At 40.5% G+C, this 27,031-nt stretch overlaps 2 protein-coding genes across 4 annotated transcripts in view; one reads left to right on the top strand and one right to left on the bottom strand.

Moving 5' to 3' along the window:
* Positions 1–14,231, bottom strand: part of dnajb9a (DnaJ heat shock protein family (Hsp40) member B9a) — a 31,190-nt gene extending 16,959 nt beyond the window's left edge. Inside the window, exon 1 of the mRNA XM_078568109.1 lies at positions 14,105–14,231. The gene's annotated coding sequence lies outside the window, so the exon portion shown is untranslated. The remainder of the gene's footprint in view (positions 1–14,104) is intronic.
* A 44-nt stretch (positions 14,232–14,275) lies between these two features.
* ergic2 (ERGIC and golgi 2) overlaps positions 14,276–27,031 on the top strand; it is a 72,253-nt gene continuing 59,497 nt past the window's right edge. For all 3 annotated transcript variants that reach the window (XM_078568125.1, XM_078568126.1, XM_078568127.1), the window contains exons 1-4: positions 14,276–14,441; positions 24,193–24,347; positions 24,447–24,555; positions 25,418–25,464. In XM_078568125.1, the coding sequence (XP_078424251.1) occupies positions 24,242–24,347; positions 24,447–24,555; positions 25,418–25,464 (262 nt within the window). In that variant the 5' untranslated portion in view covers positions 14,276–14,441; positions 24,193–24,241. The remainder of the gene's footprint in view (positions 14,442–24,192; positions 24,348–24,446; positions 24,556–25,417; positions 25,465–27,031) is intronic.

Raw genomic sequence — 27,031 nt, forward strand, 5'->3', positions numbered from 1 at the left:
GTTAATCCTCAACCAGTACTATCTGGGCCAATCATTTGGTTATTTTGTGTCAATGGCTGGTTGTAGAACCTTGCTGAATGCAAATTGGCTTCCACATTTCCACACAAGACAATGACTACACTTCAGAAAATATTTCATTAGCTGTGAAACATTTTGGGGCATGCTCAGATTATGAAAAGTGCTATCTGCATGCAAGTTTGTTATACTACAATAATAACATTAGAATTTATTGTTCTGCAGAAACAATCTCAGTTGGACTTTTATTAAGACCAAGGTATGTGTGCAGAAATGTAACTAAAAGGCTAATTTAATCTTATGGTGAAGATGAAGAACCACAACTTTATCTTTTTATATACCATTAAAGCCCCTGCGTTATTACTTTATTTTATGTTTAATCAGAAAATCGTTTTGTTGGCTTTATATAATAGCTTCAAAGAATATGACCATGTAAGTTTGCTGCCATATTTAATGTGGAATGAATCCATACCAAATCCTGACAATGTGAATGACAATGATGCAAAGGTAGAAATGGCTAATTCTATAACTTAATTTCTGTAAATTCTTATAAGGAATGTAAAATGAGATTGAGAGGTACTAGGGGCTTTTCAAAAATGAAAAGCACAAGGCACAAAACAAAGTTGATCTGAATATCTCAAAAATAATAGAGATCATATAATGGACCATATTGGCCAACGTGCTATTATTATTAATAGGGAGCTTGATGTGAGTGAAAATTATCATCTATGGATTACAACGAATGACATTCCACATTATATATAAGCCTACACTTACCAGTATAACCATAATTCCTTTTATTATTAGATATTCTGAGTTTTCTAACTGCTTATAAAACCAAATTAATCTGCACAATATTTAATATCTTCAGTGAGTCCATTGCCTTTGTTTACAATTTTACAGGATAAAACATTTTAATTTCTAGTACCTAACAGGCTTGACAATTTGTTTACTTAATACACATCTTTAAGCTTACGATTTTGATTCTCTATATTCAGTTTCTCCTAAATTTGTAGCAGACCAGAGGGGGAAGAAACTGAGGGAGGGAAGCAGATTTCACATTTCTACATTTGAGCCATTCATGAGCAGCCTTTGCTTAAATGCTCGTACTTATTGAAAAAAATCTGTACATGAGTATTGCTAAAGTAATGATTCTTTCACTGGATGACTAGAAACAAAATAAAAACAGCTTCTCAGTTTCATGTACTCAGCTAGCTCTTTGAGAATGGCTCTTTCTCTTTCCTCAAATCCTCAGGAGCATTTGTCATTGAGTACAAAATAAAACACCCACGATTAAAAATACACAGAAGCACCTACTTGCATCTTATGACTCAGTATTAAAGGTTAATAAGTAGTTGAGTTTCACATCGTTGAAATAGGCTTTCACTGATCATTCTTTTCAGTTAGAATCCCTTAGACTGCTGATGCATTATTTTTTCAAGTGCTTTGTTACTGAAAGTTTGATCTGATAATTCTGATAATGTGTCAGGTTAAATTCTAAAGATTTGTCTCCTAATTGCATGAAAAACCTTATAAATAAAAGAATGGGTATGGGTATATTGGTGGCAGAGATCCAAAACTATGATTGGGAACTATATGTTCAAAATGTACTAGTAATAATTGTAATTTGATAAAGAAATGTCTATCTAAATATAAAATGTTTTTAAACATTAACTTTTGTCAAAAACATTTGGTCCAAAATGGACAATGTAAGTATTTTACTCTGTAATGTGTAACGTGTAAATAAATATGCAGAGAAAATTTCAGAACTGCATCTAACTGTATGGCTTTTTTGCAGCATTAGATGATCAACTAACTTAATTACAACAGTGTCAACTTGCTTTACAAATGTATGATTATGTTATGACAAACTAGATTTCTCAGCCAGGGAAGCAACCTCTCAGTGGCTACCCTGACAAGCTCCTTCAGAATCTTGAATGTTCCAATGAGATCGGCTCTCGTTCTTCTAAGCTCCAGCGAATATAGGCTCAATTTACTCAACCTCTCCTCATAAAACAACCCTCTCATCCCAGGAGCCAATCTAGTGAACCTTCGCTGTACCGCCTCCAATGCAAGAATATCCTTCCTTAAAAATGGAGATCAAAACTACACACAGCGGGAAGAATTTTCGGGTTGGCGAGTGGGGTCGGGGCCCGCTTGCTGACACATAAAATGACGCGCGGTGACGTTGGGCGGGTGTCCCGACGTCACCACGCGTCATTTAGACTTTCAGTTGGGCAGGTGCACAGCGAGTCGGCTGTGCGCCCACCGAACTGTCAAAGGCCTATTAAGGCCTGTTAAAAACTAATTGAATTAATAAAATGAGCTGCCCATCCAACCTTAATTTGGCGGCAGGTGAAGAGCCCAGGCGGCCTTCACATTTTTCATGGAACCTCATCCAAGGCGGGATGAGGTTTCATGAAGTGTTTAAAAATTCAATAAATTTTTTTAAAAACTCATTGACATGTCCCAGCTCATGTGACACTGTCACATGAGGGGACATGTTTAAAAAGTTTTTAATTTCTTTATTTAGATATTTAAAACTTAAATTAATCTTGCCTCAGGGAGATTTCTGCGCTCTTTCGCACGCATGCGTGTGAAAGAGTGCAGGCCCCAACTCAGGGAAACCACCCCCGCCCGCACAGTGAGTGCTCAGCGCTTCTGGGTGCGCGTCACACTGGGCAGGCCTTAATTGGTCCGCCCACGTAAAATGGCTGTGTGGCCCCGATCGAGGGCGCTGATCGCGTTCGCTCCCGATCCCGCCCACCCCCACACAACCTCCCCGATGGGGAGAAAATTCTCCCCAGTATTTCAAGTGTGGTCTCACTACAGCCTGGACATTTGTATCAAGAGCACCTTACTCTTGTACTCCCCTTGCAATAAAGCCCCACGTCAACTTGCCTTCCTAATTGCTTGCTGTACATTCATGCTAAATTACTGTATGTTCCTTGTATGAGTACCCATTCGTCCCTATGAACAACATTTAAAAGTTTCCCATCCGGTAAAAAAAAATCCTGTTTTTTTTATTCCTACTACAGGTCAAGTATCCTTTATCCGAAACTGTTGGGGCTGATTGCATTTCGGATTTCAGGTAATTTCTGTTTTTGGATACCGCATATAAACTTACATTACAATAGCCTAAGCCTAGACTAGCTGTAGTCTAAAGTAAATAAAATGGCTTCAAAAGTAAGATGTTATCATCAAATAATAAATACAGGGTACCTGTAATAAGTTTCCTTTGACATGTTCACCACAAAAATCGCAAGGTAAACAGTGCAGACAAACAACTAGACAGTCCATACTAAAAATTGATGAGGTTCAAAAAAATCGTGGATTTTGGATGTGTTTGGTTTTCAGATTTACAGATAAAGGATACTTGTCCTGTACCAAATTGAATAACCCCACACTATACTTCATCTGCCACCTTGTTGCCCACACACTTAACCTATCTATCTTTTTGCTGCCTCTTTTGTCCTCCTCACAGCTAATATCCCCATATTACTTTCAATGTAACTTGGATACATTACTCTGACTTTTCATCTAAGTTATTAACGTAAATTTTAAACAGTCGAGGCACCAGCATTGATCCTCACAGCACTCCACCAGTTACAGCCTGCCAACTGGAAAATGTCCCATTTCTCCCTACTCTTTGCTTTCTGTCTATTAACCAATTCTCTATCCATGCAAATATATTACCCCCAATTCCACGTGCCCTAATTTTGCATATTAACATTTTGTGTGGCACCTTATCAAATGCATTTTTGAAATCCAAGTATACTACATCTACTGGTTTCCTTTATCTGCCTTGCTACTTACATCCTCAAAACAACCTTAATACATTTGACAAACATGATTTACCTTTTGTAAAACCATGTTGACTTTGTGGATTTCTTGGTGACTATCTGATAGTGATGGCCTCTAGTTATATTCTTCCCCACAAGAGAAAACATTCTGTCAGTATCCACTCTATCAAAACCTTTCATAATTTTGAAGACCCATATTAGGTCAGCCCTCAACTGCCTTTTTTCAAGAGAAAAGAGACCCAGCCTGTCAATTATTTCCTGATATATATACCCATGCATTTCTGGTATCATCCTTGGAAATGTTCTCTGCCCCCTCTCCTGTGCCTCTAAATCCTTTCTATAATATGGCAAGCAGAACTGCATGCAGTACTCTAAGTGTGGTCTAACCAAGGTTTGATACAGGTTTAGCATAACTTCCCTACACTTCAATTCTATCCATCTAGAAATAAAGCCTAGTGTTTTATTTCCTCTTTGCTTTTTTATGGCCTTGATAACCTGTGGTGCAAATTTTAGTTTTTGATATGTTTGTACTTCAAGATCCATTTGTCCCTCTACCCCACCAAAACTTGCATTTTCCATGTAATAAGTGACCTCCCTATTCTTCCTCCCAAAATGTACTACCTCATATTTATTTGCGCTGAACTTCATTTGCCAATTATTTGCCCATTCTACGAATGTATGTATTCTTCCTATAATTTGTTGGAATCCTCCTCAGTATTGACCACCAACCGCCCACCCCTCACAAAATCTACATCTACAAATTTAGAATTTTGTTTCAGATTCCAAAGTCCAAGTCATTAATGTAAATTGTGAACAGCAGTGGTCCCAGCACTGGAGTTCTGGGACAATGCTAATGTCCCAAAGAAACTCTTGATTGCCAACCCCACAAAAGAACTCCCAAGCTTCAACCTACCCCGGAAACAGTGGTGCATATTGCACTGTACACCACATGTCAGATCTGGTAATTTCTTACACCTCTGGAAGATACAATTTGACTGTGGACACCAATTTGCCAACTACAGGCCAAATTGTAAATTAGTGACTGCTTCAATTGTTTGCTGCATCTTAGTCTCACACCAAGGGACTTTCAAAGCTACTCATCAGCTTATGACAGTATACCAAGATATTAAAACTTTGCCAGTCATCTCTCATGTTATCTCAGAATTGAGGTCATTTTCTCTTCAGTTCCTCTGCATAAAGCACAACACAGAAATTACTGAAATGTCAACAAACCTGATTAGACCACTGACATTCAAGGAGCATGTAAGCATCATGCCCTGTGCTAAAATAAGATGAAAGATCAGATTCTCACCTTTAAGTAACTAGTAACTAAATGTTCCATCATTTGTTATTTGCTGTAGATTCTTAATTCGTAAATTTAAGAACCGAAACAAAGTCATTGAACATAACAGCAATATACTGAAGCCAAAAACATGTCATAATGACTAGTGATTGCTCAACATGAATGATAATATCAAAAATGCTTCCTCAGTGCTTCAATTAGTTCATAAGCGAACAACTGAGTCTTACAATCAAGAATAGTAAAAAGAAAAAAAACTACAAATGATGTCAATCTGAAATAAAAATAGGAAATGATAGCAATAGTAAACAAAGATCATAATTGATGACTGGCTACTCACCCAAATGCCTGTAATCTCTTCTTTCTCTTTATAGGTGTTGACTGATCTAACATGTATATTAGGCATTTTCTATTTTTATTTCAATCTAGGAAGACTCCAGGTTCAATTCCTGATCTGTGCTGAGTTATTTAATTTCCAAAACGGGTAGTGGTGGAGTCACTACAATTGCATCAGTGCAGCCGGTCCAGCAATGGGAGTAAAATAGACTTGCTATCTGATCAATTAGGTGAAATACTGAAGGTCATCCTTGGAAGAGTTGTGAACTTGTGAAAAGTTGCGAGTAGAGATGGAGAAAAGTTTACTAACTGTAAATAATAACATAGGGGATAGATACCATTATGTCAGATGAAAACTAAATACTGTATTTAAAATAATCCTCCAAAAAAGTCACATTTTTTGAAGGAACAATCCAAAGCAACCTTCCATAGTTTTAAAGGCACATACCATTAATAATCATGTCATTATGCGTACTCTGCCCAAGGTTAGGTCCTTTTCTCAGTATCTGCTGATGCTTCACCCTGAACCATTTTCTTGGCAGTTTTTGTCAGTGGTGGTTTGCCATTGCCTTCCACTCTCAGGGACAAGGAGGTAGGTCCAAAATCTACCTCAGCCAGAATGGGAACTGAACCCACTCTGTTAGTGTTATTCTGAGCCATACACTAGCCGTCCAAGCTAACCAGCCCTCCACCATTAATGATAGACCTTGGGGAAATATGTCTGCCATTAGGCTTGTAATACCACATTGCAGCCACAGAAGGGCATAAAAGCAATATTATTTGTCAGTTAAATGAAAACTAAGTTGGTGTTTACTGTCAGTTTTGTTTAATGCATTTATTTTTAAGCAATGTAGCAATATCAAAAAAGCAATGAAGTTCAATAACAAAACAAATTGTAATCTTGAAATAGTTTACAGAAAGGAGGATACTATAAAGTGAAGCACACACACACACACAAACACACACAATTATACATATCACAGTGTAATCGCAATTACAGGTACAGTGTCTCACACTATCCAAAAACAGGCCGAAAACCAGACATTTTCTTCAGGTGCCATGCATGAATTTATATTATTATTAGATGAGTAAAATAACAACGGTTTGATGGGATAGGTGCTGCAATGGTGCAGTGGTGCGCTGACTAGTTACCGGCTTCGTGTGCTCATCTTTTCCTGTGCTCCATGTGACCCTTGGCCCAAACCGACCCAGCCGAATTGCCCAAACTGCCCAACCTGAAAACAGGCAAGATCCAAAATCCAGCATGGACTCAGTCCCGAGGTTGTTGGTTTTGAGACACTGTACCTGTAGTACCTAAGTAGAACAAACCATAGAAACACATGAAACACTTGACATGTTCACATTTGTACATGAGTAAAAAAGAAACACAAAGCAGAAGAAATTGGATAAAAGGAAGTAAATTATTGTCAAAAAATACAATGATTTGGCATCAGTAACTTTTCATCTAGACTAATTTCAAAGTTATTGTTTTGGGGATTTGAATGTTTGGATTTTTCCTTAATAAACGATGTGCTGTTATGGAATCTTTGTTATCCACACTTCAGTTTCTTGCCTACCTGAAAAGCTGCCAGTTTTTTTTGTGACACCACGCATTGGGAAGCTGTTATTCTCATTGAGAACCTACTATTGTCAAAGTTTCTTTGTCAACTCCAAAGCCGAAGAAAGATTGAATTCAATTTTTGTTGTGTTATACTTTTCTTTGTGCCTGTACCCAGGAAAGTCCTCAAAGGGAAACAAATATTTTTATACTGACACCTTAACTAAATTACATTTCAGGACTTGTAATATTTATGTCAAAACTGAACGCAGGGAAGTAAGAGAAGCTGTGACCTTAAAATTTTAAAAATAGACACACTAAAAATAAAACAGACGACCTAAAGTACCCTGGATTTCTATAAAATTAAGAAAAGCAAATTGCAGGGAAATACTTCTCAATAAAGAATCTAAACAGTAATTTTGATGACAGATTTTACTGTTTTTATCTCCTGCTGAGTACAAACCCCATTCTGAAATCTCTGCAATGACAAACTTTTCATGGACCTTCTATGGAAAAATTTTACATAAAAATCTCCAAATTTTTAATTCTGTAGCGGCTGATTTCAGGCTGTATCTTTGTAGTATGCAAGGACATTAGGATGACAATATAACTCAAGGTAGCACGAGAATTGGCATTGTAAGCAGTGTCGATGAAGCATAACTTTATCAAGAAATATTAATACATTAAGTGAATGGACAAGGCTGAGGCAAATGAATTTCAATGTAGGCAAATGTGAGGTCATCCATTTTGGACCAAAAAAGTTAGGACAAGGTATTTTCTAAATGATGAAATGGTAGAAACAGTACAGGTCCAAGGACACTTGGGGGTTCAGGTAGATAGATCATTAAAATGTCAAGAATAAGACAAATGGAATTCTGACCTTTATAGTTAGAGGACTAGGATACAAGGAAATAGAAGTCATGCTTCAGCTTCATGGAAAGCTCTGGTTAGACCACACCTAGGGTACTGTGAGCAGTTCTGAGCACCACAACTTAGGAATGATATATTGGTCTTGGAGGGAGTGTAGCGTGAATGATACCTGGACTCCAAGAATTAAATTCGAGGGAGAGATTACACAAACAGGGGTTGTATACCCTGGAATTTAGACGGTTAAGGGGTAATTTGATTGAAGTTTTCAAGATATTAAGGGGAAGAGAAGGATAGATAGAGAGAAACTATTCTCACTGATTGGAAAGTATCGCTGAAAAAAGACATTTTGTCGAAGCTTTTCATCTTGCACTCATCAGGACAATCGCAAGAATACCAATGTCAGGGGAAGCAATAACATTTTCCGTATGAGAAGACTGTGCTGATTGGTTGGTAAGTGGACTCTGATTGGTAGATGTGTTGCCATGGAGAATACATCAGTTAATGGTGACTGACAGTTAACTGTCAAGCATTGTTTGAAATTGAAACCAGGTAGCTTGTCTCTGATTGGTCAAGGTATTGCCCTGAGGAATGAACCAGCGAATGAATAAGCTATCACTTATTTTTGTTTAGCTGAAACAAGCGCAATCATGTTCTGTCTGCAAAGAGAATGGGCCCTGTGTATTAATTTTTTTATTCATTCATGGGATATGGGTGTTGCTGGCTAAGGCAGTATTTATCGTCCTTCCCTAATTGCCCTTGAGAAGGTGGTGTAGCTGCTGTCTTCAACTGTTCCAGTCCATGTGGTGTAGGTACACCCACAGTGCTGTTAGGGAGGGAGTTCCAGGATTTTGACCCAGCAACCGTGAAGGAACAGCAATCCATTTCCAAGTCAGGATGGTGAGAGACTTGGAGGGGAACTTCCAGGTGGTGGTATTCCCATGTGTCTGTTGCCCTTGTCCTTTTAGATGGTAGTGGTCATGGATTTTGGAAGGTGCGTCTAAGGAGCCTTGGTGAGTTCCTGCAGTGCACCTTGTAGATGGTACACACTGCTGCCACTGTGCATTGGTGGTGGAGGGGGTGAATGCTTGTGGATGGGGTGCCAATTAAGCAGGCTGCTTTGTCCTGGATGGTATTAAGCTTCTTCAGTGTTGTTGGAGGTGCACTCATCCAGGCAAGTGGAGAGTATTCCATCACACTTCTGACTCGTGCCTTGTAGATGGTGGACAGGCTTTGGGGAGTCAGGAGGCTAGGATTCCTAGCCTTTGACCTGCTCTTGTAGTCACAGTATTTATATGGCTAATCCAGTTCAGTTTCTGGTCAATGGTAACCCCCAGGATGTTGATAGTGGGGGATTCAGCGATGGTAATGCCATTGAATGTCAAAGGGAGATGGCTCGATTCTCTCTTGCTGGTCATTGACTGGCACGTGTGTGGCGCAAATGTTACTTGTCAGCCGAAGCCTGGATTTGGACATGGACTGCTTTAGTATCTGAGCAGTCGCGAATGTTGCTGAACTTTGTGCAATCATCAGCAAACATCCCCACTTCTGACCTTATGATGGGAGCAAGGACATTGATGAAGCAACTGAAGATGGTTGGGCCGAGGACACTACCCTGAGGAACTCCAGCAGTAATGTCCTGGAACTGAGATGATTGACCTCCAGCAACCACAACCATCTTCCTTTGTGCTAGGTACGACTCCAACAAGCGAAGAGTTTTCCCCATGATTCCCATTGACTCCAGTTTTGATAGGGCTCCTTGATGCCACACTCGGTCAAATGTTGCCTTGATGTCAAGGGCAGTCACTCTCATCTTCCCTTTGGAGTTCAGCTCTTTTGTCCACGTTTGAACCAAAGCTGAAATGAGCTGAGGAGCTGACTGGCCCTGGCAAAACCCAAACTGAGCGTCAGTGAGCAGGCTATTGCTAAGCAAGTGTTGCTTGTTAGCACTGTTGATGACCCCTTCCATCACTTTACTATCGAGAATAGACTGAAAGGGCGTTAATTGCCTGAGTTGGATTTGTTCTGCTTTTCATGTACAGGACATGCCTGGGCAATTTTCCACATAGCCGGGTAGATGCCAGTGTTTTAGCTGTACTGGAACAGATCGGCTAGGGGCGCGGCAAGTTCTACAGCACAAGTCTTCAGTACTATTGCTAGAATACTGTTATGGCCCACAGCCTTTGCAGCATCCAGTCCTTCAGCCGTTTCTTAATATCACGTGCAATGAATCGAATTGGCTGAAGACCTACATCTGTGATGCTGGGGACCTCCAGAAGAGTGCGAGATGGATCATCCACTCAGCACTTCTGGTGAAGATTGTTGCAAATGTTTCGGCCTTATCTTTTGCACTGATGTCTTGGGCTCCCCCCTCATTAAGGCTGGGGATATTTGTGGAACCTCCTCCTCCAGTGAGTTGTTTAATTGTCCACCACCATTCACGACTGGATGTGCAGGACTGCAGAGCTTGGATCTGATCTTTTGCTTGTGAGATCAGCTTAGCTCTGTCGATCGCTTGCTTCTTATGCCGTTTGGCACGCATGTAGTCCTATGTTATAGCTTCACCAGGTTGACACCTCATTTTTAGGTATGTCCAGTGTTGTCCCGAACCAGGGTTGATCCCCTGGCTTGGTGGTAATGGTAGAGTAGGGGTTATGCCGGGCCATGAGGTCACAGATTGTGGTTGAGTACAATTCTGCTGCTGCTGATGGCCCATAGCGCCTCATGGTTGCCTAGTCTTGAGCTGCTATATGTGTTCGAAATCTATCCCATTTAGCACGGTGGTAGTGCCACACAACACGATGGAGGGTATCGCCAATGTGAAGATGGTGCTTCATCTTCTCAAGGACTGTGCCATGGTCACTCCTACTGATACTGTCATGGACAAGTGCATCTGCGGCAGGCAGGTTGGTGAGGCTGAGGTCAGCTATGCCTTTCCCTCTTTTTGGTTCCCTTACCACCCGCTACAGACCCAGTCTAGCAGCTATGTCCTTTGGGACCCAAGCAGCTCAGTCTGTACTGGTGCTACCGAGCTACTCTTGGTGACGGACATTGAAGTCTCCCACCCAGAGTATGTCCTGCACCCTTGCCATCCTCAGTGCTTCCTCCAAGTGGCGTTTAACATGGAGAAGTATTGATTCATCAGCTGCGGGGGGGAACAGTACATGGTAATCAGCAAGATGTTTCCTTCCCCATGTTTGACCTGATGCCATAAGACTTCATGGAGTCGATGTTGAGGGCTCCCAAGGCAATTCCCTCCCGACTGTATACCACTGTGCCGCCACCTTTGCTGCGTCTGTCCTGCTGATGGGATGGTGATGCTGGTGTCTGGGATTATATTTAAGGTATGATTCAGTGAGTATGACTATGTCAGGCTGTTGCTTGACTAGTCTGTGAGACAGCTCTCCCAATTTTGGCACTAGCCCCCAGATGTTAATAAGGAGGACTTTGCAGGGTCAATATGCTGAGTCCATCCGGTTTCATTCCTTTTAGACTTTGTAGCGGTTTGATACAACTGAGTGGCTTGCCATTTCAGAGGGCAGTTAAGAGTCAATCACATTGCTGTGGGTCTGGAGTCACATGTAGGCCAGACCAAGTAAGGATGGCAAATTTCCTTTTCCTAAAGGACATTAGTAAACCAGATGGGTTTTTACGACAATTGATAATGGTTTCATGGTCATCATTCGGCTTTTTAATTCCAGATTTTTTTTTATTGGATTTAAATTTCACCATCTGTGAGGTGGGATTCGAACCCGGGTCTCCAGACCATTACCGTGGGTCTCTGGATTATTAGTCTAAAGACAATATATGTAGCTTCCAGTACATGCAAATGCACCACACTGCAAGCCCGACTGACAATCTTAAATTGGTTGTCAACGTAATTTTTAGCACGCTGAGGATTATTTACCAAATGTCCAATTGCGGAATCACATCTAATGTTGGACACTGTGTTTTGAGTTTTGCAAGCACAGGCTGGATGGATATGCTCCGGACCTTGCTTGTTGCAAACAACGGAAGTGACATGTTGTTCGATACAATCCTCCAGCCTTTGGGACGTACGGCCTACATACCTAGCTTCGCACTGACACTGAAATACATTGGTATTCTTGCAACAAGAAAAAAGCTTTGACAAAACGTTCTGCACTACCAAATGACTATTTGATTGGAAAGTCTAGAACTGGGGGCATGATCTAATAATTAGAGACAGGCCTTTCTGGAGTGAAACAAGGGCCAGAATATTGCACTCATCGGGAGGGCACGACCCAAACTAGCGTAAAATGATGCGCGATGATGTTGGGCGAGTGTCCAGACGTCATTCCGCACTCGTGCGATATTTCGGTCAGCAGGCGCACACAGGAGTCGGCAGTTCGCCTGCTGACAATTAACAGGCCTATTAAGGCCATTAAAGATCTAAAGATTGAATTACATTTTTCGCTGCCTGTTCAACCTTACGGTTCGCGGGCAGACGAAAAGGCCAAGCGGCCTTTGGATTTTCTGCGAAACCTCATCCACGGGCAGGATAAGGTTTTGATCCGTCATTTAAAAAAAATTTAAAAATTTCAAACTAATTTCTAACATGTCCCTGCTCATGTGACAGAGTCACAAGAGGGGACATGTTTTTAACATTTTTAAATTCTTTCCTTTTTATTTTCATAAATTTTCATCTCCCTGAGGCAGCTTTTCCTGCGTGCATGAGTGAACTTCCATGCTCGTCCCTCCTCCCACCAACACAGGCAGCGCTGAATGCTGCAGCACGTGGATCAGGCTGGGCGAGCCTTAATAGGCCCGCCAGTGTGAAATCACAGTGGCGGCCCAATCACGGGCAGCGATCAGCTTCCCAACCGCTCCCATTCACCCCCGCCCGATGAGGGCAAAATCCTGGCCAAGGAAATACCTATACATACAAAGGGTGGTAGAATTTTGGAACTCTCTTCTGCAAATGATGCCAGATCAATTGTTAAATTTAAAAGGCGATTGATAGATTCTTGTTAACCAAAGGTAGGAATATGGGGCAAGGGCAGGTATATCCAGTTGGGTTGCAGATCACAATGATCTCACTGAATGGTGAAACAGGCTCAAGGGGCTAAATGGTCTACCACTGTACCTATGTTCTACGTTACTTTGAGATCCAAGCCATTACAATGCTGTAGAAGTAAGCAGAACAACAGAGCTTTTTAAAGAAATAAAAGTTACTGGCCTGGGTTTTGCACTGAAAAAAAGTGAGGCTAATGGTGCTCACCGTTATTATGGAGTAAATTGGACAGGAACCTCCAGAGTATACACATTCACAGTTAAAATCCAGAGGTCCAAGTTACACTGTTCTTCCACAGAATGTGCTATAGTTGTACCTTGCTGATACACTCAACATTGAAATTTGTATAAGTGCGTGAAGTTGCAGTGCTTACCTATTCGTTGCCCACTATACAATGCAGAAGAAGTTAGCGCTGGCAAATTCAATTTTAAATCATTTTTCATGGCATAACAAGTCATAAATACTCATTAACAACATCTCTGGCAGTGAAAATTTAATTTTAAGGTTGCGGAGTCTCATTCCTTCAGAAGTTAATTACTGTTGGATTTTTAAAAAACTTTTTCTGTCCATCTCTTTCATATCTCTCTCTCAATCCCATTTTTCATTCCCAATCTTTGCTTTGTGTATATGATTTAAACCTTATTTATACATCCTGGTTTAGTCTCAGTAAGGATTCATAAATCTGATTGTCTGTTTCTTTCCCTGCTCTCACACATCACAGATTCCCCGTTGAGGGTGCCGCGCTGGATCGGATCCCTAATGACAGAAGTCTCTGCTTAAAACACTGTCGGGGTACTGAACAGTCAGTGTAGGGGGAGTTTGCTGTACAGAAATTGGCTGCCATGTTATAATAGTGACTACACTTCAAAAAGTACTTCATTGGCTGTCAAACACTTTGGTACATCCTGTGATCGTGATTGCCATATAATTGCAAATATTACTTTGTTAACCTGTTCCTTCCATGCTGACCATAAAATCTGAGCTATTTGCTTAAAAGTTACAAAGTCAGGAGCCTGGCCGTGCCAATAGATTAATGACCATTTCCAGGTTTCATATCCCATAGCTTTTCCATCACTAAGAGCACCAGCTCTCATGGTGGAGTCCAGCTCCACAACATATCACCAGTCTCTGTCTCTGCTTATCCGCTGCGGAAACCCGCTCTTTAAAACCTACCTCTTTGACCAAGCACCTACCCTAATGTCTCCTTGTTTTTGGCTCAGTGTCAGTTTGATGACGATGCCGTGCAGGGGGATATTTTCACTCCCGGTCCAAAGTCCAGTTGTCCCCAGCTCCTATGGAAACAGGAATGCTTCAGGCCGGAAGTCGCCTTCCCGGAAGCAGCAGCTATGAAAGGGGGAGGGGTCGGAGGTGAAAGGACAGGAGGTGATCGCGCTCCCTGAATCCGTTCAGCGAGTCTGGAGGCTGAGGAACCGGGGATGCTATACATGGCGCCCACTGATAGGCTCTGCCTGTGAGAGAGAGCGAGAGAGAGAAGGGACGGCAGCTGTGGGCACGGACCTAGCGGCACAGGTAGCAGCGACTGTTTTATCCACACTTACTGCGGGGTTTATGAACCCTTCCAGCCCCTGCCCCAGCCCCACTGGTCACTGGCACTCTCTGCCCAGGACTCTTGCAAGTGTCTCCATCCCCCGGAGTGAGCGGTGATGCTTAATAAAATCTAACCTGGTGTGAGGTTATTTCAAATCTGGGGGTGGAGGAAGAGGTCAGAGCAATTAGCAGCCAACCATATGTTTAAATTAAGACGAAAGCAAAAATATGTTTAAATTACTTGCAATTGCCCTTGTTAGTTTTATTCATATACATTTCCCTGGTGCTATTGAGTCGTGACAGGGCTTTCGTTTTCATGTGGGGTCTTTGCTCACCCAGTTTGAGCGCCCATTTCGTACGTTTGCTGAAACCAAAGTATGAACACGCAGTCATTTTCCCCTAGATTTTCTTCATAAACGTTTTGGTTCCCTCCGGGCAAAACAATGGGAAGGCTTATTGAATGTCGAGGTCACGGTGTCATCAGGCTCTCTTTATTTCTGCTCGATTTTAGTACACGTTGAACTTGAAAATAGTTCCTGAAACTGCCCCTCACACACATTTGAGTGTTAAAATGTGATGTCCCGCTTTTCTTCAATCGTAACTCTCACCCCTAATATTTTCCTCATTCCTCTTTTGAGAGTTAGTCCAAGGTAATAATTGAACAATTGGGAGGAGGGATTGCCGACTTGTCACAATCTTGTTACAATTCCTGTTTTCGTGTCTATTATTGGTCTCTTAAAATTGCAGGCGGCCCTCACAAGCAATATAGAATCTAGTTATGTCTCTTAAGTTCTCTTTTTGAAGCCTTTTTCCACCTTCCTATTTTTCACTAAATATGAACATTGTGGAAAGATGTGCTTTTTGCTCCCCTGATGACTTAATGAGAAATGCATTTATTGGTACAGAACCATTCAGACCAGAGAGTTCAAAGTGTAAGGGAATTGGTATTAAAAAAGAATGTTCAAACATGTATTTGCTTTATGATATAACAATTACTGGCAATGTCAATATGCATAGAATTTGTAGTAAATTTCAATTGTTTTATACTCTATAAGGAAGTGTATTTATGTAGTGGCTTTAACATAGTAATATGCCCTCAAGACATTTCACAGGGTTGTTATCATACAAAATTTGACAACAAGCATCATAAGGAGATATGAGGGCAGATGCTTGGTCAGAGGTAGGTTTAAAGAAGCATATTGAGGGAAGAGAGGCAGAGAGTTTTAGGGAGGGAATTTCCAGAGCGTAGGGCCTTGGAAGCTGCCAATTGTGGAGTGGTTAAAATCAGGGATGCTCAAGAGGCCAGAATTGCAGGAGTGCAGACATTTGAGTGTTGGAGGAGATTAGAGATGGGGAGAGACAAAGCCATGGAGAGATTTGAAAACAAGGATGAGAATTAAAAAATTGAGCCTTTGCTTACTTGGGAGCCAACTTAGGCTAACAAGCACAGGGTTGATGGTTGGACAGAACTTGTTGTGCGTTTGATTGCGGGCAGCAGAGTTTTTTAATGACCTCCGGTTTACACAGAGTAGAATGGGGTTGCTGACCAGACATGCATTAAAATAGTCAAGTCCAGGGGTAACAAAAGCACGAATGAGGGATTCAATAACAGCTGAACTGCGGGAGAGTGGAGTCAAATGATAAGTAGGTGAAAATGGGAGGGGTCTTAGTGATGGGGCAAATATGTGGTCGGTAACTCATCTCGGGGTCAAGTTTGACACCAAGGTTGAGAATAGCCTGGTCCAGACTTGGACTGATGCCAGGGAGAAGGGTGGAGTTGGTGGTTAGGGAACAGAGTTTGTGGCAGGGACTGAAATGTGGTTACTGCAGGCAATGGCTTTGCAATGTTTAGTTGGAAGAATGTCAGACCAGCAGTCTGACAATATAGAGGCAGTGGAGAGGTTGAGAGAATTGAAGAGGTAAAGCTGGGTGTCATTGGCAGAAGTGTGGAAATTAAAGTTGTGCATCATGTTACCTAGGGACAGTATATAGATGAGAAATAGAGGGGGCCAAAGATAGATCCTTGGCGCACACCAGAGATAACTTTTAGGAGTGGGAAGAGAAGCCATTGCACATGCATTTAAATGAACAGGCTAAAAAAAATTAGAGGGCTCATTGGTCATCACTCCAATGCTGGGTATTTGTCAAGGCCATGATGTCAATTCAGTCAGCCACAAGGAACTCTTATATGGCAAGGGCCTTGTTCACAAGCGAACAGACGTTCTGGAGGGAGGTGCAGAGAAGGGTGGTGAGAGCTGGTCCACTAGCAGGGTCCACAGAGTCAACACTAAGAAGAGATAGGAAGAATGTGGCCAGGATTAACCTCCAGCAAGTGTGGTGGGTGGGAAGATGAGCAAGAGAGTAGGATGGGGCTGTCATGGCTCCTGTTCGTAAGGAGGCAGTGACTAGGAGTATTGAAAGGAATATTGAAAGTCTGGGGTAGGGATTTGGAAAGCAGAGTACCTGAAAGGGGAGAAATGAAAGGAGGCACCATGACAGGTGAAAGGAGTCTTGGAATGGTAAATTAAAAAAGTAAAAAGAAATGGAATAGAAGTGCTAGGCTCAGATCTGGGATGGCAGCCAAAATGTGCACATGAAAGCACAAGGGAAAAACTCAGGTTGCTTATTTCTTGGTTACATAGCAATTATTAGGATATACATATTCTGATAGTAAACAGGAAATAGAGAGGAGACAATAGGAGAGAGGCCAGAGTTAATGCCTTGGTAGGGTAAAGCTGATGTTGGTTAGGTGGAATCATCATGGAGCATAGACTAACTTTCATCCAAGTTGGGAGACAGCTGTGGAGATTGAACAAAGTGCAGGAGCTGTTTGAAGGGTAGAGCATTAGATGATGTACGATCGAGGTATTTCCATGTGAATCAAGATCCAAGAGGTGTGCAGACCTCCGTTGCAGGGCAAGAATTCTGGACTCCATTATTAAGGAGCTAATAATCAGGTAATTAGAAAACCATTCCAGTAGGCAGAGTCAGCATGGTATTATGAAAGAGAAGTTGTATTAATAAATCTGTTAGTTTTTTGAGAGTGTAACTAGCTGGGGAACCAAGGGATGCATACTTGGATGCTCAAAAGACATTCAGTAAGGTGCCACACAAAAGGTTGTTGCACAAGATAAGGGCTCATGGGGTTGGGGGTAATATAATAGCCTGAATAAAAGATTGGTTAAATAATCAGTCATTTTCAGGTTGGCAGGCTGTTACTAGTGGAGTGCCGCAAGGATCAGTGCTGGAGACTCAGCTATTTACAATCTACATTAATGACTGAGATGAAGAGAATGAATGTAATGTTGCCAAGTTTGCTGATAATACAAAGCTAAGTGGGAAAGTAATATGTGAGGAGGACACAAGAAGTCTGCAAAGGGATATAGACAGATTAAGTAAGTGGGCAAGAAGGCAGCAGATGTAGTATAATGTGGGGAAACATGAGGTTATTCATTTTGTTATGAAGAATAGAAAAAACAATAGTTTTTAAATGGTAAGAAAGTGTTAAATGTTGGCATATAGAGGGATTTGCGTATCCTTGTACACAAAACACAAAGTTAATGTGTAGGTCTTGCTTCAATTGTACATGGCTTTAGTGAGCTCACATCTGGAGCACTGTGTATAGTTTTGGTCTCCATACCTAAGGAGAGATACACTTGCCTTAGAGGCAGTGAAATGAAGGTCCACCAGTTTGATTCCTGGATTGAGTGTGTTATCCCATGAGGAGAAATTGAGCAGAATCAGCATGTGCTTTCTGGAATTTAGAAGAATGAGAGATGATATCTTGAAATGTGTAAAATTCTAAGAGGGTTTGACAGGGTAGGTGCGAAGAAGCTGATTCCCTAGCTGGAGAATCTAGAACTGGGGAGAATAGTCTGATAAAAGTTTGACAAAAAGAGAGCGAGATGAGGAGGAATTCTTCATTCGGAAGGTTATGATTTTTATGGAATTTACTATGCCAGAGGACTGTAGATGCTCCGTCATTGCGCATATTCAAGGCTGAGATGGATAGATTTTTGGACTTTGAGTTTATCCAGGGATATGGGAGCCCTGGGGCTGAGAAAATTCTGCGAGCAGCTGTCAGAGAGGTAAATAACAAGCACCGTTCCTTCTCCGCTGACTATCCCAAATAAATCTGAAGACAAAATATTTATGCACAATATTGGCTGAAGATTATTTTCAGAATTCTGAACAGAAAATAATACAACCTGAGTGTCCTGAGTCGAAAATGAAGTCAAGAAAGCAAATATAAACTGAATTTATAATCAAAATATGATCTAAATTAAATGTTGACTTGGTGGCAGCGTTTTATCTCAAGCCAAGGATTTAAGCACATAACCAAGTTAGAGTTTAGATAAGTTAGAGTTTAGACATGCTCTGATCAGGTATCTGATTCAGCATGGCACGCACTATGGGGGTTCTGTGATATCTGAGCAGGAAAAGCAAAAGCATGGCTCTTCAACCAATCATAATGAAGAATCCTCGCTAAATCCTGCCAAGTCTGAACCAGATTTAGATCATGTACAGATAGTGAAGTAAGGTTGAGAAATACAGATGGAATTAAGAAGGAAGTAAAAGAGAAAGAAAACGTTTTAAAAAAAAATACTTTTTTAAAACTCCAATGCTAATTTCTGAAGGAAGAGATTCCACACTTATAAAATTATTTTTTAGGACTAGAGAGGGTTTTTTGTAGTAATTGTCACTAGTCCCATCGTTTTAAAAATTCATTTGCACGTGAATGCACCATCCCTAACTTTTTCTAGTGTTTTAAGTGAGTTACTAGTGGGCAAGTGCAAATATTACAAGTCCACGTCATTACAATGATTTCAATGCTGAGCCTATTGGCGAGAACTGTTATACTGCTCCTCTACATAGTATGTTGTATCTCTGACAGAAACTTCAGATTTTCTTGTAAATGCCGATGGCAGAAGCTGCTGTTAGACTTTTTCCATGGTATTGGTGAACTGCTATACTATGCAAGTTTGGGCATTGTGTAATACTTATCCTTCTAAAACTGTATATCAGTTGAGCAGTACCACTGAAAACCTGCAATTAATTGTACTTTAATGTATCTCTTAAGTCATTGCTTGCAGGTTGTCGATGAGGTTGTACACTTTTTTTGTAGACCCAAGTGTCAATGTGTCACTGGGAGAGTGAAGTGAAGGTGGGAATGAGGGAACAAACATGTGTAAATGGCCTGGAGTTCATTAACAAGTAGGAGACTTGGGGAGTGAGCAGCAGTGATAGTCAAGACTGCTGGTAGGAAGCTAACATTTAGGAGGCTTGGAACAGACTGAGCTCCATGGCAGAGTGACAGATGGAGGACCACTTTCAGCCCTGAAGCAAGTTTCACTAGAGAAAGGGGATTGGGAGAGAAATTAGCAGTAGATGAGAACTTGATGGTGGGAACTAAGGAACTGCCATGATTGTAAAAGGGATTTTTTCCCCCTCGTACCTGAGGGATTGTTTAAGAATTTTTGATACTAATGAGAAATAGTACAAGCACTGAACCAATCAGAAATCACGCTACAAATACCAATTAAACAGTTGAAACTTTGAGTCAATTGGATAACTGATAGTGTAACTACAAGTCCAAACATGTATTAAGTAGGTTTCATGTCGAATTCTTATTGGTAGATTGAATGCCACTCCATTCAAAGCTATCCAACACATTCCACTGCCACTTGGTGTTAGATTTCTTTTTCACTTTAATCACATAACTTGACTAAGTATAAATTAACCTAGCTTTAAGGAATTGAATTTGATGTTGTAGGTAGTGAATTATCACACTAGCAGGAAGTGCTGTTCTGAAATTGGGATAAACCAGGATTGTGCAACATGTGAATTCTTTTTACGTAGTCATGTTGCCAATGCTGATTCCTTGCATCTTTTGCAGTTTGAACGTTTGTGTTGGTGCTCCATTTCTTGAGTGGCTTTTTTTTTAATGTATGAGGTTCACAGTTTGTTGTTCTATGCATCTAATTTGTTAACTCATGCATATATCCAGCCCCACTGCTACCCCCACAACTCAGCCCAGCTCCTCCAGCTTTGAAGCTACTCCAAACTACCATTACTTAACTAGTTGAATATTAAAGCAGGCTGCTTAAAGCTATTAATGGATGCAAACATGAAGTTAAATGATTCCCACAAATATCCCTTGTACTATTTTTTTGTAAAATGTTTTACATAGCTATTGTTTATGTTGTTGGTGATGCCAATATTTACTTTGGTGATGTCCATGAAATTTCTCCAAATGCATAGCTTTCCCATCCAACTTGCAAATAAATTGATTACATCTGTAAAGGAACATGTGCTGAGGTTTACCTGAGATCCTGCTTCAACTTTGAACCTCAATTGAATGGAAAGATGGCGCAGGAATAAATAGCTGAAACTAACCAAAGCTCGGTTGAAAAGTGAGAGCTTGAATTTGATCAGTGCTATCTGCTTCTAATGTTAATTGGTATTTATATTTTACCATAATTAGTTGACCTTCTGTTACTTTGCCACTAAACCAAAAAAATTGACCTTTTTATCCTCTTACTTTCCCCCTATGCAGTTCTTTCTCTGTGTCTGTCATGTTTCAATCTATTTTGTTTCTGATTTTTTTTTTCCTTGATCTCTGACTCCACATAGGCAACTAAAGTTTTAGTATCAGTGTGAATTGAACCTACTTGGCACAAGTGCTTCAGTTGTAGTGTAAATGCAGCTTCTGATTCTTGCTATGCTTATTGAGTAAATTTTGTGTTATGTTTGTTTCTATAAACTACTGTAAAACATGTTCCTTTACAGATGTAATCAATTTATTTGTGTTATATTTGATGACGTGTAGGTTATCCCATATTATGAGAAGCAGTATATACTGGACAATGTGATGGTGAGTTACCTTTGTCGAAGGAAAGAGGAGACAATGACCACAATGGGAAGGAAAGCAATGAATAGTTCTGGGGAGGTGGGACAACACACATTTTGGGAGCTTTTGTAAAACCTGGGACTTGATTTTCAGCCCCAGCCAGCAACGGAGGTGGGCAGGTGCTAAAACTAGCAATGCTTCTCTCCATTCTGGTTTCCCAGCTCCATTCCGTCCCTGGGTCACTTTTCTGGGGAGGGGTGCCTGCAACAGAGGGAGGCTGGAGTTTTCCAATTCCTGGTGGAGATAGGAGCTAGTTTAGCTGCCTCGTGGTGGCCTTCTGGCAGCAGACCAGGGGTTACAGTACTCCAGGTAGGCTTGGAGGACTTCCCTCCCTGCCCAGGTGCAACAGCAGCAGCAGCAGGTCACTCTGAAGATGGGTTCTCCGCACCCTCCACCCTACTTTCAACGTGCAAGGCCTCTGGCTCCAACCTCAGCATCTTAAAGGTAGCGAGCTCATTCCATGGTCATTAATTTTCCGTTCTGAGCAAAGTCGCATTGAATGACTGTTTCCTATAAACTGTGGGCTTCTGACTCCTCATTGGAGCATGATGGACGGGTTCAGAAGCCCATAGGGAAAATCCAACTCCCAATAGATGACATGATCAGGGTGCAGAGCAAAGGGAGCAGTTGATAGGCAATGGGGGAGAGGAATAGTACACTAGAGTGAAAGTGAACACTCTGGAAGGTTTTCAGGAATGTCTAAGCCTATATTTCAGGATGGGTCCCTGGAATAGAGGACCGCAAGTGGCAGAAAAGGAAGTGGAATTTCAGGATAGAACGGACCGGTAGATGGCAGCTCGGAATACAGCACAGATAACCTGGAGTAGCAAGGTTCAGGATGGAACCCAGGAGCAAAGTATAGAAAATGTAGTTGAGGACCAGGAGTAGTCAAAAGAATGGAGTAGTGTAAACTGGAACAATATGAGAGTGAGAACTGAACAAGCAGTGGAATGGAGTCAAAAGCTAGATAGGTTGGGAGAATGGAGAGTAAAACTCCAAGGCTTCAGACTAGGTTGCTGTAAGGAGGACAGGCCCAGGCACAGACTGGAGCAAAGAGCCAGGAGTGGCCATAGGAAAAGAAACAGCAACATCTGCAACTTTGGGTTACTATTTGGAACAAGAATATATAAACTGAAGAGAAAATAAAATTTGTATATAAATTTGATTAACAAATATAGTTAGAGGAGCTCCCTGCTGAAACTGGAGGGAGGAGGGTGGGATGAAGTCTGGTGACTTTGAAGTGAAAGATTTGGGGTTGGGAAATTTCTCATTAATTGAGCCTTGGGATATCAAACCAAGAATAGGCCATACGTACATTGTGTTTTAAAGGAATATAGAATGCAGTAAAGGGAAGTATGAGTAACTAAGGGTTTTATTTAGAATCATTGGTTTAATTGTTCATTGCTATGTTGTGGAGGAATTTTGCCTATGAGATTCGCTGTGCAGTGCCAAGTAGGCATTGTGAGCAGTTCTTGTTACCTGGGTTAACACATTTGTTTTCTGTTGTTAGAATTTTTGTAAGATACACTCTTAAACATCAAAACCTGTCTTTACAGATGCTGACTGACTGGTTATGTAATTCCAGCAATTTTTGTTTCAGATTTTCAGTCTTAGTTTAAAAAAAGTAGATTTCTGTTTTATTATGCAAATATTAATTGCAGTTGGAGGAAAATTGTCTCTTTATCCAAATATCATTGCCGTTGCACATTGCATCATGTTCGTGGTCACAATAGGCTTTAGCTTATTGCCTAAAATTAATGTTTTTAAATCATACTTGTGCATTTAAGCCTTAGAATTTAAAATATAAACATTTTCACCCATTTTAAGGTGGCAGTAACCTGTGCCTTTTGATGTTAATGAGTAAAACCAATAGATGAGTGATATTTAGTATAAAGCAATGGCCCAGACTTTGCAATCAGTGGAGAAGCAACAGCAATCGCCGCTGACCTCAAAAAAATAAAAGCTTTGCACAAAAAATCTAGTGATCTCTGTGGCATGAGTTCCTCTTTCATATTGTTGTTTGATTCTGGTGCCGGGTCAAGGGGTTTCCAGGCATATAGCAACAGTGATGTCATCAAGCATGGTAAGCAGCCAATTACATTGAAGTACTCTCATAGACAGCCAACCGGGCAATAAAATTCACTGATTATCCATCACTTTTTATAAATTTTACAGAGAGCAAAGTACATGATTGGGGCATACACATGGGATTAAGGTAGAAGCTGAAAAAGCTTAAAACTTAAATTATTTTAAAAATGTGTACTTTTTTATCATGGAGAAATTTGATATTCCACAAATTGAAAATTTGTTTTTCAGGGCAGTGAGGCTGTTCAGTAGTAATTATGAACTTAGTACGCCATTGAAAACCTAGTTACACCTCATTCAACTATATGTAACTTTTTCAGGGTTTTTACATCGAGACTATAATACTGTAAAGGGAAAGTTCTCATCAGTTCAGTGATTTCTACTTGATTGCAGTCTGGGCAGACTTCAATAATGCACTCTCTAGGGAAGTGTAGAATCACTGACAACAGCTTCTGGATTTCTGTGTTTAACTGCACACATGCAGGCTCTAGAAGTTGCTGTCAGTTTCAAAGAAGTAATGATGTGAAAGCTAATAGTTTCACCATCATTACTATTGTAAAATCCGGGCCAACGCATCATGCAGTTCACAATTCCACTCGATATATAAATTAAAAGCACAATGCAGTGTCCCTGTGTGTAGAGCTTAAAACAGAAGTTTATTGTACTGCATTAGATAACATTTACAATATTATTCCTTTATTTTCAACATTGCATTAATGGAATTTAACATGTTTGCAGATTCAATTTATGAAGCTGAAAGTGAAGGCTCCTGAATGTATATTTGAAGATGAGGCGATTAAATAAGAAGAAAGCACTGAATTTAGTGAAGGAGCTTGATGCCTTCCCAAAGATTCCTGAAAGTTATATTGAAACTTCCACAAGTGGCGGAACGGGTACTTCAAATTTTGCTTCCTAGCTAGTGTTCTTTAAATTTAAAATAGTTTTATTTTATTTGTTAACATGCATTAACTGTGAAAATTATTTCTTTACAGTTTCCATAATTGCCTTTACCACCATAGCTCTATTGTCCATTATGGAATTTTTTGTGTATTGTGACACATGGATGAAGTATGATTATGAAGTAGACAAAGATTTTGCCAGGTAATTATTTGATTTGTTTATTTTTGAGAGCTCTAATGTGTCCTCTTCCCACAATAACTGTGTATTCAAAAGTGTTCAGTGACTCCACAGGATGCAGATCTGGAATCAGTCAATTTTCTGTGGCACCTTTTAATGCCGCAGTATTGGGGAGTGTAAGTTTTAAGTGACCACACAGCTGACTCGGGGTGGGAATTGACCAGCAGATCCACTGAAATTGCAAAACACTAGTATTGCTGCTTTTGGTTTTTCTTATTAAGAAGTAACCAGCCTTTGGAAAGTCAGTTCCCACTAAGAGTGACTATATGATTGCCATTAAAGCATTCAGCCCTGTTGTAGCGTAGCAGCAAGCTGCAATGCGTTGAACATTCTGCTGACCCTGAAAGTGAAGCTGGGGTTTGGAGAATTTTGGTGGTACCCAGACAAAGCCCAAAATGAGCAGAGAGGCAGTGAAGACTTTGAAGTTGGATGGCTGGCATCATGGAGGATTTGGACAGAGCTGATACATAGAATCAACCATTTTTTAAATAGGCTTCTAGGCAGACTAAGAGACTGAATGTGAAATTGAGGTTTATAATGCTGGTCCCTGTTTTTCGTTCTGAGATATTGTCTTTGCTGACTGTATGACCAATTTAATTTGATATGGCTAACTTAGGTCAATCAGCATTCCCGGAAATAATTGGCAATCATACATCGTTCCCTTCTTACAAATACAAGATTATTAATATTTATTGGTGGATCTTCTGTGGCATTGCTCAGCTAATGGGGTTCTTTAAGAAGAAAGCTACAGAAGGGTTATTTGATTTTTGAAGATGATGACAATTTTATTGGTGCAATAATTCTAAATGCTTCTTTTATCTTGCAGCAAACTGCGAATCAATTTAGATATTACAGTTTCAATGAAATGTCATTGTAAGTACTTACCATTGTCAATATTTTCACAACTTGCGTTCATTGGTGTAATCCTAATTAATTATCTTAAATAACTTGTGAATGCAAAATAGCTTGTATGATGACAACACTACAGTTGTATTCTGATTTTGTTTTAAATGTCTGACATTGGAGCATTCGCCATTACAACCTGTTGGTCTTGTGTATGGGTCTGTACTCGTATAAACGGCATACTCCAGAAAATTCGAGTAATGCTCTGTGGAGTACTGGATTAATGGAGAAGAAAAGCAAAATATAGAAACATTTTAACTGCAGTAACCATTAAATTATATTGATCTGTCCCAGTTACCTGCAGCAAGCAGTGCAGGTTACGTTTTTAGCTGTGTAACAAATTGCACAGCCTTGCTTTCCACTCACACACCACTAAATGGGGAAAAGCATAACTCAGTGCATGTTCATAGAAAACCATGCATGAAATTCTGCTCAATGGCCTCAAGTGTCAAAGCAAAATCAAGTAATAGGATAAAGTTTTGCTCATTAGAAATTTAAAGAAAGTACAGTGCTTTCAATGTTGCTTAAAATTTGAAAGGTAGGTGTAATTCCAATTTCAGCACTACAGGGTCCAGTTTCTGTGGTTTTCTAACAGATGTCTCATAGTATAATGGTTTCATATTCACCCAGAAAAACAATATTTGTGCACTGATGGTAAAGATATGTAACTTGCATATTTCACTGATTTTATAGATTGGAGGTCTAACTGTTAAACAGATTAAAATAATTTATATAAATTTACCATCTGTATGTCATAGGTGGGTTTTATTTTCTTATGTATGGGCAACGGTGTAGTGGATTGAAGCTTAAATCGTGCCTTGGAGCTGTAAAATACCAGAATGTGCAAAGTGAGAGCCATGATATGTTCAATCCTGTAAGATGGAGAATTCCAGGATGCTGACCCAACGATGGTGAAGGAATGCTAATGTATGCCAAATAAAGTATGATTTGGAGATGGTATTGTTCCCAATGGTGCCTGCTGCCATTGTTGTTCTTGGTGGTAGAGCTTGTGGGTTTGGGAGCTGCTGTTGAAGAGTCCCTGAACAGTGCATCTTGGATGGTGCTTTCTGCTCTAAGGAAGAATGAAAAGGCATGTAATTTAAGAAAATTTGAAAGGTGGGTGTGATTTCAAAAGTCATGCTTGAAGTACTAAATGAGTACTTTGCATCAATGTTTACTAAGAAAGAGAACTTTGCCAAACCACGGTAAATAGGAAGGTTGTTAGGATACTGGATGTGATAGAAATAAAGTTAAGTGCCAGAAAGCTGGCAGCATTGAAAGCAGATAAGTCACTTGGTTCAGTGGTATTGCATCCTTGATTGCTGAAGGAAGTAAGGGTAGAATTTGTAGGGATGCTGGCCACAATCTTTCATTCTTCCTGAAATACAGGGGTGATGCCTAGAGAATGCCTCGGGATGGCTAAACCTGGCAATTATACGTCAGTCAGTTTAATATTGGTGGTGGGGAAGCCTTTGGAAACAAGAATTCAAAAAAAGTTAACAGCCATTCGATCAGCATTGACTTATAGGGGAGAGCC

The sequence above is a fragment of the Cetorhinus maximus genome, chromosome 22 (genome assembly GCF_964194155.1).
Source record: "Cetorhinus maximus chromosome 22, sCetMax3.hap1.1, whole genome shotgun sequence".
Taxonomy (NCBI): domain Eukaryota; kingdom Metazoa; phylum Chordata; class Chondrichthyes; order Lamniformes; family Cetorhinidae; genus Cetorhinus; species Cetorhinus maximus.